The sequence below is a fragment of the Mustela nivalis genome, assembly GCF_964662115.1.
Source record: "Mustela nivalis genome assembly, chromosome: 20".
Classification (NCBI taxonomy): domain Eukaryota; kingdom Metazoa; phylum Chordata; class Mammalia; order Carnivora; family Mustelidae; genus Mustela; species Mustela nivalis.
This window is the reverse complement of record NC_139039.1, coordinates 4,371,140-4,390,857: the sequence shown is the minus strand read 5'-3', so window position 1 is coordinate 4,390,857 and position 19,718 is coordinate 4,371,140. Positions and strand designations below refer to the sequence as shown.

At 44.4% G+C, this 19,718-nt stretch overlaps 1 protein-coding gene and 1 long non-coding RNA gene across 5 annotated transcripts in view; one reads left to right on the top strand and one right to left on the bottom strand.

Annotated features, from left to right (window-relative positions):
- IKBKB (inhibitor of nuclear factor kappa B kinase subunit beta) overlaps positions 1–3,107 on the top strand; it is a 62,222-nt gene extending 59,115 nt beyond the window's left edge. For all 4 annotated transcript variants that reach the window (XM_082715154.1, XM_082715151.1, XM_082715155.1 and 1 more), the window contains 2 exons: positions 630–720; positions 1,779–3,107. In XM_082715154.1, the coding sequence (XP_082571280.1) occupies positions 630–720; positions 1,779–1,844 (157 nt within the window). In that variant the 3' untranslated portion in view covers positions 1,845–3,107. The remainder of the gene's footprint in view (positions 1–629; positions 721–1,778) is intronic.
- Positions 3,108–18,170: 15,063 nt separating this feature from the next.
- On the bottom strand, positions 18,171–19,693 carry LOC309855178. The gene is made up of 2 exons (XR_014306646.1): positions 19,218–19,693; positions 18,171–18,429 (listed from the first exon to the last, which is right to left on the bottom strand). It is a non-coding gene; the product is annotated as an uncharacterized lncRNA (long non-coding RNA).
- Positions 19,694–19,718: the final 25 nt, after the last annotated feature.

Here is a 19,718-nt window from a genome sequence, read left to right as displayed (position 1 = left end):
AGATCTCAAGAAACTGTGGAAATGGTGGAATTACTTGGTCTACATAATTTTTTTTTCTATTTCAAAAATTGGAAAACAGGGATATCTTCAGATTTTGGCAGTTTGGAGAGAATTAAATTCAACTATCTAGTTAAGTCAGAGTGCGCTCACTGACTTCTAACTTCTAAATTAAAAAGAGATTTTCTTTTTCCCACTGTGAACGGTAATGCCGACTTATGGCTGGGTGTGGGCTTCTGAAAAGTGCTTAGCAAGGTCAGTGAGATTACTCGTCAGGACCTGGCACTTGAAGACCCTCGGGGTCAAAGTAATTGGAATTTAATTTTTAAAATCTTGTCCAAAGCTCTGTAGCCTGTTTTCTTTTTTTTAAAGATTTTATTTATTTATTTGACAGACAGAGATCACAAGTAGGCAGAGAGGCAGGCAGAGAGAGAGGAGGAAGCAGGCTCCCCGCTGAGCAGAGAGCCCAATGCGGGACCGATCCCCGGACTCTGAGATCATGACCTGAGCCAAAGGCAGCGGCCTAACCCACTGAGCCACCCAGGCGCCCCTGTAGCCTGTTTTCTAGACAATAGTGTTATCTCGGAAAAACCACGTCAAGCATTTTCTAATACTGTGATCCTTTTCTCCAGTGGAGAGCTGGTGACTGAAGTGCACACCCTGTGTTCGCAGCTAGAACATGCAATGCAAGACACCATCAAAGAACAGGACGAGAGTTTGAGGGTAACCGGCTGCGTAAATCCCCACTATTCCGTGTCCATCTTTTCCCTGGCAAACCAGAAAAAGAAAACGGAAAGGCAATCCAGCGTGTCCTCCGTCTCAGTCTACGCTTAACAATTTCCTAGTACATGTTATTACTCACAGCGATGCTAACAATTACTGAAGGGGGACAGGCACTTGGTGTGCAGTATTTCATTTAACCCTTGCAACGCTCCATTTTTATAAGGGAGGTGATGTCATTCTGAGAACGTCTTTCTCTCCCTGCTGAGTGTCTCTGTGTGGGGAGTACTGTGCGAGACTCGGGGGACAGGGCCAGACCCTGTCACAGCACCCCCTCTCAGGGGGCTTAGCGGTAGGTAGTACTAGTTACAGGGAAGCCAGCCTGACAAAAAGTGAGTCAAGACACAAGTACATTTTAAGGCAAAGCTTACGTTGCTGAGAGAACCCGAAGTCATTCCTCAGCTTTTGAAAGGCCCTTTCCTGCCAAGACCGTGACCTACTAGCTTCCCCCTGACTTCTCAGTTGTCAGAGGAATCAGACGGGACACCACTGGTGATTGTAATCACTTCTTACTTATTCGGGTGTCCATCTCCGGTGAGGGGCTTTCTCTGTTCTGCGTCGCTGTGTGTCCTCCTCCTGACAGGGCGTATTTTGAGCATTTCATGGCCGAGGGGCACTTCTGCCAGAGGAAAGGGAAGTCTCATCCGGCCGTTTCATCTGGTAGCGTTGGAAATGGGTGGCTGAGGTAGCTCTGAGAACCACCTACCCACAGCGAGCATAAGTAAGTGCGGTGAGCCGCCGGTAATACTGAAACTCCCCGTCTAGTTTCCGTGGTCACAGCATCTGAGGGACTTCTCACTAGGCCAAGGGAAAGTTCCTGTATGGTTTTGAAAACGTAGGTTTAGCCCAAGAGTAGCCGTTAATAACAAAATTACTCTTAATGAGAGGATTGAAATTTCCTTGTAAATTATGCTGATCTAAACTGTGCTGTCCCGAGGAAGACAAACAACCCGGGGTGTAGTGGTGGCCCCTGTATTTTTAACGTGCCTGTTGACTTTCAGTCTCTAGACTGGAGCTGGCTACAGACAGAGGAAGAAGAACAGAACAGCCTGGAACAGGCCTCTTGACTGTGTGGGTGGCCTTGACCACCTGATGGGGCTGCCTGGCCTGAGGTCCTCCCATGCTGGCCCCCTGTTCTAACGACATCTCAGAAGTCGTCGGCACCCAGACAAAGGATCCTCTCACTTTCCCTGGGAGTTGTGACATTCACCGCAGGCCAGGGGTGTGGCCCTCCGTGGGCACTACCAGCAACGTCGTCTGCACACTGGAAAAGTCCTCCATCACAGAGGCTCAGCAAACACTGAGGCCAGGCATGGGCTGCTTCCCCTGCTCTGGAAATGTGCTCGAGGTACTTGCCCACAGACCGCTGGACAAATGTCTAACGGGACTCTTTCAGGACAAAGTATGAATGACACTCGATGTCAGCCTGTCCTCTCCTGATCCTCCCGATCTCCAAAGGCCCTGATCCACCTGTCCTCACAGCTAGTGTTTCATCTGGATTCGGAACCAGACAGATTTAAACGGTAGTCTTGCCTGGCCCCATTCTCTCTCTTCCTCTTTTCATTTCACTGCTGCTAAAACGTCCCTTTCCCCAGCAACTTTAGTGGTCGTGCTCCCTTGTAGGTACACGCTAGCTCTCCCCGGCCACCGTCCTTTCCACCACAGGGTTGCTCGCGAGAGTCAGCGCAGATGAGCAGCTTCCTTCCCTCGGGTCCCCGAGACCACCTGGGGGTGAGTCATCATGGGGAAGGAAAGAAGAAGAGGGGACCTGTCAACCCCACATCTGCGGACACTGTGCCCACTCCTGCCCTTGCTCAGACGCAGCTGCGTGGGGCGGCGTTGGGCCAGGGGAGCTCCTGCTTCTGTCATCTAGCAGTATTATTAAATTGACTTACTTAAAAAATAGATTCTATATTTTGTAACAGAACTCAAACATTTGCACCGGACTCCACAATCTATTTTTACAATGTTTGTGGTTAGGACTTGGGAACTCAAAAACCAACTTAACGCAAAATGTCATAAAATTGAGTAGCACGTGGGTCATGTGTTGTGGGTCCGCACTTAGGACAGCTTCTTCGAGATTTCACCAGACTTCTGTGCATCAAAGCAGGAAAGCAAAACGAGTCCAGATGATCACAAATAGGTGAGTTTGATCAGAGAAGGAAGTTGGAATAGAGGAGTTTCACAAACTGGCTTCCATGGAAGCAGTACCAAGGGTTTCATGGTCAAGGTCAAGGAGGTTTGGGAGACACTTCAGGCTTTAATTGTCTCTTGGAGAGTCACACTGTACACTAGCATATTAAAGTTCTTGAGAGTCCTGTGATTATAAACAGCCTCAACTGTGTCGCTCTGTTCACGGGACACATCGGACAATAGAGCCTTTCTCCTCCCCGCCCCATGTGAGTGTCACATTTCTTAACATCCCGAAGAGCTGGAATTGGAGACAGCATGGTTTTGGAAACACCGGTGCGGAGCATAGTAGGAAGTCAGACCACAAAGACAGGCTGGGATGGGGCCAGCCTGGGGAGGGAATGAATGTTGGGCTAAGGGTTTATGGGCTTATTTTATGGGCACTCAGGAGTCACTGAAGAATTCTGAACAAGAAAATGACATCACCAGCGGAATGGTTTAAAAAGATGAATGTGACTGGAATATGCAAATTGGGTGAAAACTCAAGGTAGGACTCCGGCTCCCAAAAACATGAAGTAGATGTACTTTCCCCAGTCCTCCCTTTGAGTATAACTAAAATCCTTCCGCGTTATCTACACAAGTACAAGTAGTCGCTGAAAGGTAGAAGGCCAAAGACTGGCTCGAGAACTTGGACCCAAGCAGTGACGGGTGGTGAGTTCCCTGGGTTTTCCTTTCTCCTCATCTGCCCCCGGCTGGCTGGGGAGAGGCCAACCCACAGGCCCAACTGCAGAGCTACTCCCTCTAGTGGTGCTAGACTCCCAGGGCCGCTGGAGCAAATTCCCACCCACTGTGTGGCTTACCACAGCCACGACCTGTTCTTTCTCAGTTCTGGAGGCCAGAAGTCTGGGCTGAGGTGCTGACAGGACAGCGCTTCCTCTGAAGGCTGCAGGAGAGAGTCTTCCTTGCTTGCTCTCGCTTCTGGGGAGTCCAGATGATCCTTCCCTTGCCGCTGCATCTCTGCCTCCAGGGTCCTGTTGCCCTTCTGTCTTCTGTCAAATCCTCCCCGTGTGCCCTAATATTAGAACCCTTGTGACTCAGTTTGGGGCTGATCTGGATAATCCAACGTAACCTGGTGCCCACCCCCCCCAACATGGCACCCATCCACAAAACTGGGCTTCTCCCTCCAGGGATTTCTTTATTCTTGGTTTTTTGGGTTTTTTTGTTGTTGGTTTTTTTAGCTTTTTCTTTCAAAACAATTTCTTTTAAGTTCTTTTAAATTTCTTTTAATATAATTATAGATTTACAGGAAGTTACAAATAATTACAGATGTACAGGAAGTTGCAAATATTCTCCTTCACCTGGTTTTTCTTAGTGGTTACATCTTATGTAACAACACTACAATATTAAAAGCAGGTTAGTGATGCGGGTTCACTGAGTGCCTATAGTTCTTCACCATTTTTTCACGCGTGATTTGTGTAACCACTAGAATCAAGATACAGAACTGTCCTATCACCACACAGGTCTCCCTAATGTTTTCCCTTTAAACACCCACCGTCCTCCCCTCCAAGATTCCTAATCCCTCGAAATTACTAATTTCTCTTCATTCTCCATCTCTATAATAATCTTTTGGGAATGTCATACAAATGGAGCCAGATTGTGTATGACATTTGAAATTAGCTTTTTTTCACTCAGTGTAACACTCTTGTTTCCATCTAAGTTGTGTCCTTTTTACACCAAGTGGTACTCCTGGCTATGGATTTATCACAGCTTGTTGAACCACTCACCTGTTATAGGGAATTTTGCAAATTGACAGCAATCTATTTGCTAGTCAGCAAGGCTAATTTTATCTTTATCCTTTATTCTAGACCCATCCTGATGAATAAATGAGGTAGTGCTTCCTTTTTCCCCTATGTCATCTTGATCCCAATTTAAGCAAGATTCAAAACTTTAAATAAAGATATTATGACATATAATTTGATATTATAATTGATAGAATTTCCTAGAAAACCATTGTTCAATAGAACTTTGTGTGATGACGAGAATGTTCTTATCCGTTCTGGCCTGTAGGTAGCTACTAGTTACATATGACTGTTGAGCATTTAAAATGTGGCTAGGGCAGCTAAGGAACTGAATTTTTATTTTATTTAATTTCATTTTAAATTTTTTTTTTTAAAGATTTTATTTATTTGAGAGAGAGAGAGACAGAGCACAAGCAGAGGGAGAGGCAAAGGGAGAGGGAGAAGCAGACTCCCTGTTGAGCTGGGAGCCTGACGTGGGGCTCCATCCAATGACCTGGAGATCATGACCTGAGCTGAAGATAGATGTGAAACCATCTGAGCCACCCAGGTGCCCCTCCTTTTAAATATTTATAGTCACATGTGATAAGTAACTACTATATAAGACAGGGCAGTTTGAGAGGAAAAACACTGTCTTTACAAGACGTGTTTGGAATAAGACCAGCATGTATGAATTGCCAGACAATGAACTAACTTTGCTTGAAATGCGTGTTTCATCAACCCTACCACACATTTTTTTCCTCAGTGGGCTATATCTTTAATCAATGGCAGGTCACAGTTATAGGGATTGGTGTCAGTTGTGAATTATACAGGTGAACTCAGTCATGGCCGTCACTCAGTGGAGCTGTATCCGTTTGGTACCACCCATGTTGAGTTTAATTGCCTTTTAAAATCTCTTCAGAAATATGACCCTTTTGGTTTGAGACAGAAATCTACTGTACCCAGAAAGGCATAAAAACAAAGCAGTGAACATAAATCTGATATTGGCCAAATAAATACTTCTTGAGGATATATGGCTGTCATTCCATATTTTCTTTCAAAGTTAACAGTCAAATTTTTATCGGTCCTAAGAAAAGAATATACCTCAAAGTAGGAGAGGCTGTCCATTTGTCACCAAACTACAAGGAAAAGGACTGTTTATCACGTGTCAAGCAATGCCGCGGAAGGCAAGAGAAATTGCCAAATCCCTCAGAAGAGCTAGAAAATTTCAAAACAACAAGAGGCTGGTGTGACTAATCCATTTGTCATCCAGGATTACAGTGAAGACATTGTGCCACAGTTTAATTGATAGCATTTTTTTCCTTAGTGGTACATAAAATGAGGGTGTTTCTTACAATTCAGTGGATTTATGACTGTTAAAAATGTAGTCGCCTGCAGTCCTCACAATTCTAATGAGGTAAGTCCTTTCATTATCTTCATTTCATCCATGAGGAAACTGAGGCATGGAGAGTTCTACTAAGGTTAAATTAAATCTGACCTTGAGAGGGCTAAGAGGTGTCTCAACAGTGACTCTCTTTCTTGGAGATGTTGAGGAATGGGCAGAAGTCCAATTTTTCTCAACACAAACTGCCTCCCAGTTGGTTGGAATGTTGTTTAGTTACTGTGCCCTAACATCAGGATGTTCAGAGTTTTTAAAAAAACTTGTTCTGTGAAGATTTGGCAAATATACAGATATACAGAGTAGTGTAACAAACTTCTGTATTCTAGTCACCCAAATTCAAATTTATCAATACTGGACAATCATCTTCTCTCTTCACCAGCTGCTCTATTAGTGAAGAAAATTTCAGACATTAAAACATTTCACCCATATGCTTTTCAGCATGCATTTCTAAAAGTGTAGCCCTTTTTTTTGTTTGTTTGTTTTCATCATAACTACAATACTATTATAATTCTTTCATTCAGGGTCCAGTCAAGGGAATGAAACTACACAGCAGATTTAACAAGGAAAATTTAATGTAACAGGGAATTGGCTTCTTAACCAACTGAGCCGTCCAGGTGCCACCCTCCCCCCCCCTTTTTTTTTAAGATTTTATGGACCCCTGAGGCTCCTGGGTGGCTCTGTCGTCAAGTGTCTGCCTTCAGCTCAGGTCATGATCCCAGCGTCCTGGGCTCAAGCCCTGCATTGGACACCCTGCTCTGCGGGAAGCCTGCTTCTCCCTCTCCCACTCCCTCTGCTTGTGTTCCTGCTTTGTTTCTCTCTTTCTGTTAAATAAATAATCTTTTTTAAAAAATATTTTATAGAATCTTAAAGATTTTATTGAAGCCAATTATAAAATTGGTTTCTAAAGGGTAAGGAAAACTAAGAATGCAGGCATAGCAGAAAAAGAGAGTAGCCATAACCCCAATAGCTAAAAAAGCTCCACTGCACACCCCCCAACCTCCCTGTCCCCCGCCCCAGCTGAGATTCAGACTGCATGGAGGGGGTGTGGCTGTGGCTTGCCACTGGGTAATGAGGAAGTTTGGTGCTGAGTTGGCCAAACTCACTGGGACGCTGCTGTCCAGGTGCTATAGAAAGCTGTCCATTGGGAGGAGCTGCACCGCACAACTCACCGAGAAACTGCCAACAGGGGTGGTATGGCACCTTTGAGGTGCAACGGGAATCTTCCTGCGGATTGCCACACACACTGGGAGCTGCCGGTAGGAGCCCACTGGAACCAGAAAGAAGAGCCCCTTCCTCTTCCAGTGTTCCTCTAATGTCCCTTATGACGGAGTTTGAAATTGTGCCAGTTGGCAAGAGAGAGAGGTCCCAGTAGCAAAAATGAGACAATGAAGGATGGATTTGGAATGAAGCAGCAATATATCAGTAATCAGCATGTCCGCCCCGCTGACTTGTCAGCTTCCATATGCATCCTTCTCCGTACATTGAAACCTCCATGCAAGAACTAAATAACTCTGTTTCCACCTACCAGGATACAGCTATCCTTCATAAAACCCTCTCACCTTTCCCCCCCAAATCAAAAGATGCACAGACCCAACAATCACTGTATCTCTCACTAGCCATATAAATTGCTCCCCAAATTCCATCACACTAAGCTGTACAGTGTATCTTGAACAGCTTGTGTGGGAGGCCACGGTAAGGCTTGAGACGAGAACCAAACCAGGCCCTGAACTTGTGCCTCCTTTAAAGGCTGAATAGCCGAACAAAAGGCTTAGGTCAATAAAGTCGAGTAGCTCTGAGAAAGGGTGTGTGCTATGTGTTGGGTGCTCGCCTACGTGACTTCCCACACGTTTGCTAGTCAGATAGAGACGATTTGGCTGGGGTCAGAAATTCTTGGCTGGTCCTTGCACGAACTATAGACTACACCACTGTAAGACTGAGCTGTGCTTACACAAACTATGTCTTGAGTGGCCTTGAAGTCAGTACATCTGGCGCTAGAAGGTCTGCTATTGATGTTTAGGAAATAGATATGGGAAAGCTTGAAGAATTTTCTGTGCTTGTTGCAAACTCTTTAGTAATCAGCTAAAATTAGATACTTTTCTTATGATTGTTTCTTTTAGCTATATAATGCCTCACAGCCTTGAATAAATTGGCACTATTGGACATCCTCCTTGGTTCTCCTCCTGCCCCCATCTCTTTGTCTCTTAATTTCTTTTCACCATCCTCTTACCCTCACGTTCCTGGTCGATTTGTCGTGCCGGCCGCGACAAGCTTGTGTATAAAATTGTATTGTGAAGGAGAGAGAAGAAAACGGGCAGCACATGCAAAAAAGCATGCTATCTCCTTAGAGAAGAAATACACAAAGCTACAGCAGTCCTTGCATCTACAAGTGGTTCTGTCTTCTGTGAGCCTGGAACCGATGGCTATAGGTTTATTTTCCCACTCCTCGTCCCGTATTTCCCCTGCCCCCAGCCACAGCCTCAGCTAGTCAGGAATCTTTGTCAGGTGTAGTGATCCTAAAGGATCCAAGTCCAAAATCATACAGACTCCTTTTTTTTTTTTTTGCCATAATTTTGCATTAATCTTAACTATTGCATGTGAAATGTATCAAGAGAAGCCCCAGAAAACCCCCTGGTTCCAGCCATAGTCCCCACTGCCCTGACTTTGTAGCAATCACTCAATTTCTCCTTGGCAATCAGGATCAATCATTCTAATCAGTAGTAACCTCTTTTGGTTCAATGGCATAGGAACCCGAAATTTCCCAATTCAATGGAATCATTGTGGTGCTGCTGGTTGAAGTACTCCCTGTCCTTGGGCATTAAGAGCTCTAAACAAGAAGACATCAAGATTGCCAATGTGGGAAGCCCAAGTTTTGCAAGTGGGTTTTTATATATGCAGTGAGGGAAGTCCCTCCTACTTTTCACCCTTTGAATCCCAGACCTATGCATTCTCACTCTAAGGAGATAGCATCATGTAATGCTTTCTGATTCAATGTACAGACTGCATCCTGTGAAACAGAACTCCACCTCGATCGGATGTTGTGGCCAGCTGGTCTCATAACCATATCTTCCATTAAACTAGTCCAATTTCAGGTATCCCAGGCACTTTTGCATGATGGGTATATGGCTTTGCTGTGCAATCAGTTCTTTGATCAGAAGCAATGCTTTAGGGATCGCAGTTCTTTTGAGTCCACAGACGGTGGTGCAAGCAGAAGCAGACAGGGAAGGCGACTCCACGTGCAGACTATGTATCTATTCCAGCAAGAAATCACAGTAAGAATGAAAATCTGCTGCTTCTAATTCATCCAACTGCCATTAATTGGCTGCCTTGTTTCCCAGGGCAGTTGTGCCATCTTGGGGGCTAGTGTTAGTCTCAGTTGGCAGGTCAACGGTAGCATTACCGGGTTAGACTTCGTAAGAGGACGTTGAACCTTGTTGTTGAGCCTGTGCGTTGTTGAGCCTCCCTCCCCGTCACCACGGCCACTGTGGTCATAGCCTATGGAGCAAACAGTGAGATGATGGGGCCAAAAGACTGACTGATATCCACACACCGTGTAACGCTGTCAGTCTTATTATCAAGAGCCTCCGGGACAGTGGACATCCTTTGGTGGGCAGTCACGTGAGACGCAGGTGTCTTCAGTCTTGCGTCCTTTGTGAGAGGCTCATCCCCATGCCTCTTCTCTGGTCCTCCCTGCTGGCAGTCTTCCAAGCCTTTTCTCTACAAGTTCTTGACCATCCAGGAACTTTACTTTACTTCTTTGACACTTACTTGCTTTTTTACTTCTTTGACCTTCCTATATTATTACTTAAGTCATTGTTTTTTGTTTTTTTTTTCTAAAGATTTTATTTATTTACTTGAGAGAGAGATAGTGAGAGAGAGCATGAATGAGGAGAAGGTCAGAGAGAGAAGCAGACTCCCCATGGAGCTGGGAGTCCGATGCGGGACTCGATCCCGAGACTCCAGGATCATGACCTGAGTCGAAGGCAGTCGTCCAACCAACTGAGCCACCCAGGCGTCCCTTAAGTCATTGTTTCAATATGTTCTATCTCTACAGTTTCTTTTTCACTGGTTGTTACTGGTAGAGAAGAATTAATGTTTGTAAGTCAATCATGTGTCTGGGAACCTTACTGAACATCTATTAGTTCCAACAGTTTATCTTGATTCTATTGCACTGCCTGTATGAGTTACTCTGCTGCACATAATTATGGTTTTGTCATTTCTAATACTAATGCCTTTACTGTTTGCACAATTGTGTTAATAGCAGACATCCTTGCTTTCTTTTGAGACTAAAGTTTCTCTGTCAAAAAAACTTTTTAAAGATTTATTTATTTGAAGAAAGAGAGAGAGAGAGAGAGAGCCTGAGCAAGGGGAGGGGCAAAAGGAGAGGGAGAAGCAGGTTCCCTGCTGAACATGGAGCCAGAGATGGGGCTGGATCCCAGGACCCTGGTATCATGACCTGAGCAGAAGGCAGAGGCTTAATGAAATGAATCACCCAGGCACCCCACTCTGACAAAAATTATGTTTCCTGTGGGCTTCTGGCAGCGTCTTTATGAAGTAAAGGATATTTTCTACTATTCAGTTTCCTGAGCCCTAAAAAATACAAATTGGGGGACACCTGGCTGGGTCATTTGAAAGAGCGTGTGACTCTTGACCCCCAGGTCATGAGTTCAAGTCCCACGTTGAGTGTAGAGATTACTTTTTAAAAAATCAAGTCAGGGACGCCTGGGTGGCTCAGTTGGTTAAGCAGCTGCCTTTGGCTCAGGTCATGATCCCAGGGTCCTGGGATCGAGTCCCACATCAGGCTCCCTGCTTGGCAGGGAGCCTGCTTCTCCCTCTGCCTCTGCCTGCCTCTCTGTCTGCCTGTGCTCGCGCACTCTCTCTCCCTCTGTCTCTGACAAATAAATAAAATCTTAAAAAATAAATAAATAAATAAATAAAAAATCAAGTCAAATCAAATTACAAATTGGTTTGAACTTGTCAAATGCCTTTTTATTTGTATACTGAGATAATGTGATATATTTTTTCCTTTCTCCTGTTACTGTGAGGAATCCTTTTAGATTTTCCTGATGTTAAACTGTTCTTGCATTGATAGAATAAACTCTAAATGCTCGTGATTTTTTAAATAAACTTTATTTTTTTAAAGATTTTATTCATTTATTTGAGAGAGATAGGAAAAGAGAGAATAAGCAGGGGTGAGGAGCAGAGGAAAAGGGAGAAGCTGACTCCCTGCTGAGCAAGGAGCCTGACGCAGGACTTGATCCCAGGGGTTTGATCCCAGGACCCTGGGATCATGACCTGAGTCAAAGACAGACGCTTGGGTGCCTGGGTGGCTCAGTGGGTTAAGCCGCTGCCTTCGGCTCAGGTCATGATCTCAGGGTCCTGGGATCGAGTCCCGCATCAGGCTCTCTGCTCAGCAGGGAGCCTGCTTCCTCCTCTCTCTCTCTGCCTGCCTCTCTGCCTACTTGTAATCTCTCTCTGTCAAATAAATAAATAAATCTTTAAAAAAAAAAAAAAAAAAAAAAAAAAAAAAAAAAAAAAAAGACAGACGCTTAACCAACTGAGCCACCCAGGTGCCCCAATAGACTTTTTTTTTTTTTTTTAAGCGGATTTAGGGGGCGCCTGGGTGGCTCAGTCGTTAAGCCTCTGCCTTTGGCTCAGGTCATGATCCCAGAGTCCTGGGATTGAGCCCAGCATTGGGGTCCCCACTCGGCGGGAAGCCTGTTTCTTCCTCTCCCACTCATTCTCCTTGGGTTCCCTCTCTGTCAAATAAATAAATAAAATCTTAAAAAAACAAACAAAGCAGTTTTAGGACCACAGTAAAATTGAGTAGAAGGTACAGAGATTTCCCATACACCCCATGCGCTCACAAGTTCATAGCCACCCCCACCATCCATATCCCCCAGCAGAATGATACATTATTGACACCTGATGAACCTACATTGACACATCATCATCATCCAGAGTCCATAGTTCACATTAGAGTTCAGCTTTGTGTTGTTCATTCTATGGATTTGGACAAATTTATAATGACATGTATCCATCATTATAGATAGTATCATACAGAATGGTTTCATTGCTCTATAATTGTTTTTAAATTCAGTCATCCAGGGGTACCTGGGTAGTTCAGTCTGTTAAGCGTCCAACTCTTAATTTCAGCTCAGGTGGTGAGATCGAACTGGGTGTGGAGCCTGCTTAAGATTCTCTCTCTCGGGGGGCGCCTGGGTGGCTCAGTGGGTTAAAGCCTCTGCCTTCGGCTCAGGTCATGATCCCAGGGTCCTGGGATCGAGCCCCGCATCGGGCTGTCTGCTCCACGGAGAGCCTGCTTCCTCCTCTCTCTCTCTCTGCCTGCCTCTCTGCCTACTTGTGATCTCTGTCTGTCAAATAAATAAATAAAATCTTTAAAAAAAAAAAAAAAAAAAGATTCTCTCTCTCGGGACGCCTGGGTGGCTCAGTTAGTTGGACGACTGCCTTCGGCTCAGGTCATGATCCTGGAGTCCCGGGATTGAGTCCCGCATCAGGCTCCCAGCTCCATGGGGAGTCTGCTTCTCTCTCTGACCTTCTCCTCATTCATGCTCTCTCTCACTGTCTCTCTCTCAAGTAAATAAATAAAATCTTTAAAAAAAAAAAAAAAGATTCTCTCTCTCTCCCTTTCCCTCTGCCCCTCCCCCCACAATAGTCTCTCTTGCTCTAAAATTAAATTATATTAAATTAAAAATAAAAACATTTTAAAATTCAATTACTTAATATTTTATTTGAGATGTTTACATTTATTTTCATATCTGAAATGACCCTATGCTTTCCTGATGGGCATGCAAAATAGAATATGTCTTCTATGAAACTGAATGGAAGTGCTGACTTTTTCCATGGCTGATGCTCATGGCCTTACCTATCATGTTTATGTTGATGGCTATATCTATATCCCTAGCCTTCAAATATGTAGCTTTACCTTTGTGGTAAACATACCTAAATACCTCAAAAATACGGAACTGATTCTCTTCCCATCCCCCAAACCTGTCATTTGTATCACTATGAGCTCAGGTGACAACACTGCCATCCACCAAGTGCTACAGGCAGAGATGAGTGACCATGCTAGACTTGTCCTCACTCCTCTCCTCCAAGACCTGCCTATTCTTCACCTCTTAATTTAAAAAACAAAAAACAAAAAAACCCACATTTTCCTCTCACACTCTCCTGCCTTAGGTTCTTAAACAGTCTCCCTGATTCTAACATCTCCCACTTAACAAGAATTCATCCTCTACAGCGCTGTTAGAGTGAAAATTGGAAAATGTCATTTGGCTGCTTGAAACCCTCTGGGACTCTCCAGCACCAAAGACTAATGTCTGATCTCCTCAGTCCAGCAGACACTCACCTTCATTTCTAACCTTGTACTCCACCAACTTCTATGCGGTGCTCAATTTTCCTAATATATACCCTACTCTTTCTTCTCTGTGAAAAGTTTTTTTTTTTACATGCCTCGCCTAACCTCATCCTGTTCATCCTCACGGGTGGCTCTTCCTATTTCTGAGCTGATTCTGTGACCTCTCCCTGACCTCTGAACTAGCTGCACCCCCAACTCCCCCTTCCCACTACACACACACACACACACACACACACACAAGGAGTTCTCTAATCTAGCCTTACTCCTTAAAAGCAATTTATTCCTGCCTCATGGTTTTAAATACCATTCGGATGCTGATGGTTTCAAAATTATACCGCCAGGGGCGCCTGGGTGGCTCAGTGGTTAAGGGCCCTGGGATGAAGCCCTGCATCCATCAGCCTGCTTCTCCCTCTCCCTCTGCCTTCTGCTCCCCCTGCTCATGTTCGTGTGCTCTCTCTCTCTCTCTGTGAAATAAATAAAATCTTAAAAAAGAAACAAAAACAAAATCTATACCTCCAGCTCAGATCTCTCTTGAACCCCAGGATAATATATCCACTGTCTCTTCAGGATTGTCAACTAGATATGCATCTCACATTCCAAAAGTCAACTCCTAATTTTTCCCTCCCAAACTTGTTCTTTGCGGTCTTCCTAACGCCTTAAACGACAGCTCTGTTCTTGGTTACTCAGTTAAATAACCACGGACTCACCCTGCCTACTCTCTTTTTTCCACACCCCACATCCAATTTATCCAATGAGTCCTGCTGGTTCAACCTTCAGAATATATCCAGAACCTGAATGTTTCCCGTTTCCTTCAGCATCACCTTCTGCTCACTTTGCTACTACTGGTCTGGTCCCCTCTCTGTCCACTGGGCATGCTCCGTGCTCCTTGGGACCATCACCTGCCTCTCTCATCCTTGCTCATCTGGGCCCACCTGCACTACCTTCCTCGCTTAACGAAAGGAATTGAACAAAAATGACTTTATTTCAGATGAGGTTTTGTTGGTATCACCATTTGTTGGAATGGTCACATAAATTGTACGCATTTGCCTAGAACTTTTTAGCCTCAGAGTTGACACGAACATCGAACATCGTCCTCTGTCTGGATCACTCTCTCCCCCAGGGAGCCTCGTGGCTTCTTTCCTCTCCACTTACATCTCGCATATGCAGCCTTATCAGGACATCCTCTATACTGGTACCCATCTCCTACCCCGCCACCCAAGGAGTTGTCCCTGTAACTCTGTTATCTTGACTTGTTTTTATGCCATTGTCACCACCTGATGTATTTGTTTGTCCCTCTATACATCCATTAAAAAGCTCCACGAGATGGGACTTGGTCCGTTCATTGCTATATATACGGCACCCAAGGCTGGTAGGGCTCTTAGTGGGTGTTCAATAAATGTTTGTTGGTTGAATGAGCACTGCTAGCTCACACGTATTTTGTCAGAAGTACCTAACATTATCACTTTAAAGGGTTTAGGCTTTTGGAATCCTGAAATGAGAGACTAGGGGCTTTCAGCTATCTCTTCTTTTGTGTGTGTGTTTTATCTTTTATTATTATTTTATTATTTTTTTGTTTAGCTCTGTCACTTTATGCTGAGGAAGTGAAACAAGTAAAATTTTTTGCTTGGAATGGGTAGAAGGAAGGAGGAAACTGACAGTTTATATTTCAAAAATCTGATCGCCCAACTCAGTTCTTACTTTTCATTTTCCTCAGAGTCCACAGACTTGTAGGTTCTAAAGCAGAGAATGGATTCTTTTTTTTTTTTTTTTTTTTAAGATTTTATTTATTTAACAGAGAGAGACATAGCAAGAGAGGGAACACAAGCAGGGGGAGTGGGAGAGCGAGAAGCAGGCTTCCTGCAGAGCAGGGAGCCCAATGCGAGGCTTGATCCCAGGACTCTGGGATCATGACCCAAGCCAAAGGCAGACGCTTTGGCAGCCAAACCCAGGCGCCCCTGGTCTCTTGAGGTTTTTTTTTTGTCAAAGCCAAAACATTATTCTCGTGGAAATTTGAGGTCTGTTATCACTTGATTTATTCCATCCAGCTTTACCCTCCAACCAGTTTGGCTTACTCCCTTGTATTACATGGAATCTTTCCAGTTTTCACAATAGGTAGTGTTGCTTAATGTATCTTTCATCATTCTTACTCCTTTTCCTCTACTACGCTCAGTCTCATTCAATAAATGTTTACTAAGAAAAAATGTTAACCAGTTAGGAGCCCTTAAACAGTACTCAGTGTTGTTTTCCAACTTAAGTTTTGTTAGTGACATATCTAAGGGTGCACATCTAAGGGTAGACCAACTTGTCTTGGTTTTGGCCCTAAAAGTTCTGTATCCCAGGAGCCCCTCAGTTCCAGCCAACCTGGGCAGTTAGCCACTTTACATCATGATGTGTCAATATCCTCTCTAATTTAAAGTATTTGATACTTCAGCAAAATGGCAATTTAGGATATTCATTCATGACGTATTTGCTCAGCCCCTATTCTGTGGCAAACAAAAATTAAGTCCCTACTCTGTTGGAGCTTACAGACCACATCAGGGGAGGAAAAACAGAGCAGGGAGTAGATAATAGGCAAGTAACACATGCGTACGTTCCAAATAATTTTCATGGAATGGAGTAGTTCCACAGTAATAGGGCATGGGGGCTGCTCAGGAATGTGACAAGGATATGACCACGTGGCTGAGACTTGAACGATGGGAAGGCAGCCAGGCAGAGCCCTGAACAATGAGAAAAGAGCTCTGAAGCAGGTACATGTGTGTGCTACATAACAATACAAGTGCACTGACAAAGGAAAAAGTGGTGAGAACTCAATTAGGAGAGGTGGAAGGAGATAGATCATATTAGGCCATTGGAAGGAATTTGGAATTCATTCTAAGTGCAATGAAAGTATATTTAAGTAAATGAATGGTGTGTGTATACACATTTTTTAATATATATTTTTAAAGATTTTATTTATTTATTTGACAGAGAGGAGAGAGAGCACAAGTAGGCAGAGTAGCAGGCAGGGGGAAAGGGAGAAGCAGGCTCTCCTCAGAGCAGGGAGCCGGATGTGGGGCTGGATCCCAGGACCCTGGGGATCATGACCTGGGCCAAAGGCAGACGCCTAACCAACTAAACCACCCAGGCACCCCTGATAGATGTTTTTAAAAGACGACTTTTCTCCTATTTGGAGAATGGCCTGTAGGGGACAAGAGCAGAACCAGGAAGCCCACTGAGGAGGCTACAGCAGCAATCGGGGAGTGAGATCATAGTAGATTGGACTAGGGTAGTGGTAGTAGAGTGGGTGAGAACAATTCAGAGAATGGATTCTGGAGACAGAAAAACTTGACAGATTGGATGTTGGGTGTGAAAAGAGTCATTAAGAATGGCTCCTAGGGTTTTGACCTGATGGCAGGGTGGATTAAAATGTCATTAACTGAGTTGGGAAAAAGCTAAAGAGAAGTTAGTGGGGCAAAAATCAAGAGTTCTTTAGGAAATTTATTAGTGAGATGCTTACTCTGGACAACTACAGACAGCCAGCAGGCAGTTTGATATATGAGAATAGAACTCAAGGTAGAGGTCAGGGCTAGAAATACAAATCTGGGAGTCTTCAAGCTGGCATGGCATTTTAAAAGGTGAAACTGGACAGAGTGGGAAAGCCAGTTAGAGCAGCAAAGCCCGAGGCACTTTCCCAGAAAGGCTGGAGAGTGGAGGAGGAGCCAAGAACCAGCACAAACATGCAGAAAAAAACTTAAGGAGTGGGTATGAAGGAAGAAAGAAAATGCAGAGCATGTGCTATCTTAGAGCCAATTAAAAACAAATCATTTCAAGAAAAGAGTGGTTTAGGGGCGCCTGGGTGGCTCAGTGGGTTAAGCCGCTGCCTTTGGCTCGGGTCGTGATCTCGGGGTCCTGGGATCGAGTCCCGCATCGGGCTCTCTACTCAGCGGGGAGCCTGCTTCCCTCTCTCTCTCTCTGCCTGCCTCTCTGCCTACTTGTGATCTCTGTCTGTCAAATAAACAAATAAAATCTTAAAAAAAAAAAAAAAAGTGGTTTAAAATGGATCAAATGTTACTGGTTGGTCCAAGAAGATGAGGACAGAGAATTGATCACTTGCCTTGGATTCTTTGGCACTGATTTTTAGACAGTATAATCCTCATCTCACTTCCATATAAAATGAGTATTTTATACTCATACAAAAATGACATAATATTTATATAGAAAATGATTCCACAACTCCCTAAAGTTGTAAGTTTCATTTTTCAAAGGTAAATAAAAACTTTTTTTCTTTTCTTCTTCTTCTTTTTTTTTAGAGAGAGAGTGTCCCAGGCAGGGCAGAGCCTGACTTGGGGCTTGATCGCAGGATCATGAGATCAGAACCTGAGCCGAAATCACATGTTCAACCGACTGAGCCACCCAGACACCCCTGAATAAAAACTTTTTTTAAAAAAAGATTTTATTTATTTATTTGACAGAGATCACAAGTAGGCAGAGAAGTAGAGAGAGAGAGGAAGGGAAGCAGGTTCCCTGCTCAGCAGAGAGCCTGATGTGGGACTTGATCCCAGGACCCTGGGATCCTGACCCGGGCCGAAGGCAGAGGCTTTAACCCACTGAGCTGGCCAGGTACCCTAAAAACTTTTTTCATTTAATGAGGGGTGATCATTCTTCAGAATAAAATAATATGAACAGAGCCTGGAATAAGGATTAAGTAAGAAAAAAACTGAACTGAGAAAAATACTAAGACACCTCATATCTAAACAAAGGGGTTAGACACTTTTAAAAAGACAAGGTACAAGTTGGGAAAACACAAATATTTACAAAAACTATAAAAATACAATATACAGGGACATCTTGGTGGCTCGATCAGTTAAGCATCTGATTTGGCTCAGGTCATGATGCCAGCCAGGGTCCTGGGATGAGTCCTGGCTCAACTGCTCAGCAGGGAGTCGGCTTCTCCCTCTGCCTCTGCTGCTCTCCCTGCTTGCACTTTCTCTCTGACAAATGAATAAATAAAATCTTTAAAAAACAAAACAAACAACAATAAAAAAACCCAAATACAATATGCAAAAAAGGATTAGTATTTATACAAATAGAAGAGCTAACAACAGGCTACTCCTAATAGAAATATGAACAAAAAGAAATAGAAGTATCCAATAAGCATAACTTAAGAAGTAAACTGATATTATGAAAAACCAATCGAACAGAGCCTTGCTAATCAAAGAAATGACTTGTATCTAAAGCATTAACCCATTATTGAAAAATAATGGTAATTTTCAAAGAACTGGATTACAAGACGAAAGTGTATGTCACAAAAAAGTTAATCGTGATTAAGCTGGATAGAGAAATAATCGTTCATTTTTTATCCATTTCTACGTTTTTCAAACATTTCTACAACACCCATGTATTATTTTGTAATAAGTCTTTAATTTTATTTACATACAAAGAGATTGCTTGGAACTGGCAGTTCAGTATGAACCCAGGAGATACACTTGTAAAATAAAATATTGCTGATGTCACATTTGCACCTAAGTTTAATTTTCAAGTAATCCCTACATCCACACAGGGGCCGGAACGGACCACTCCCAGGACAAGAGCGGTAAGTGCACAGTCGCCGACGGGGCCAGCGAAGCGTCCACCGTGTTTTAACCACAGTTTCATGGTCCATTATCTGGGTTAAGCACTTGCCCTCTTCCTACTGTTTTTGTTTTGCTTTGGGGTTTTTTTTTTTTTCCCCCTGCTTTAGCTCCTACCGCAAAAGGCAAGGGAATAAAAAATAAAGTACCTTTGACGCCGGTTGGCCTATCTGCTAAAACTTGGTATAGGAGGCTTTCCTATAACCGGCGCGCGTCCTTCCCCGCTCCTGCCTGCACCCGAGGTCGGAAACGCCTCTGCACTGTGCCCCGGCGTCTGTTCCTACAGAAACCTCGGTCAGCGACTACGACGCCGGCGTTCGCTCCCACCACACACGAGGTCATGCCTTGTAACCTTCCCTGCGCTCGGACGAGACGCGCACACAAGCCGTCGCCGCCGCCTCGCACCCCGCCACCTGAAGCGGGGACTTCCCAGTCCGACTCCTCGTTCTTCCCCTCCTGGGGAGAGGAAGCCGGAGCAACGTGCTGGGAGGACAGACATCACGTCTTAGGTTAAGAACCCAGGTCTTCCCACAAAAAACCGGCTGCCCAACCCGGGCTCTGGCCCAGACTCCCCTCCCAGGTCTCCCTCACCTTCGCGATTCCTTCCTTCACGCGCCGCGGGAGCCCCGCTCCAGCCGCGCCCCCCGGCA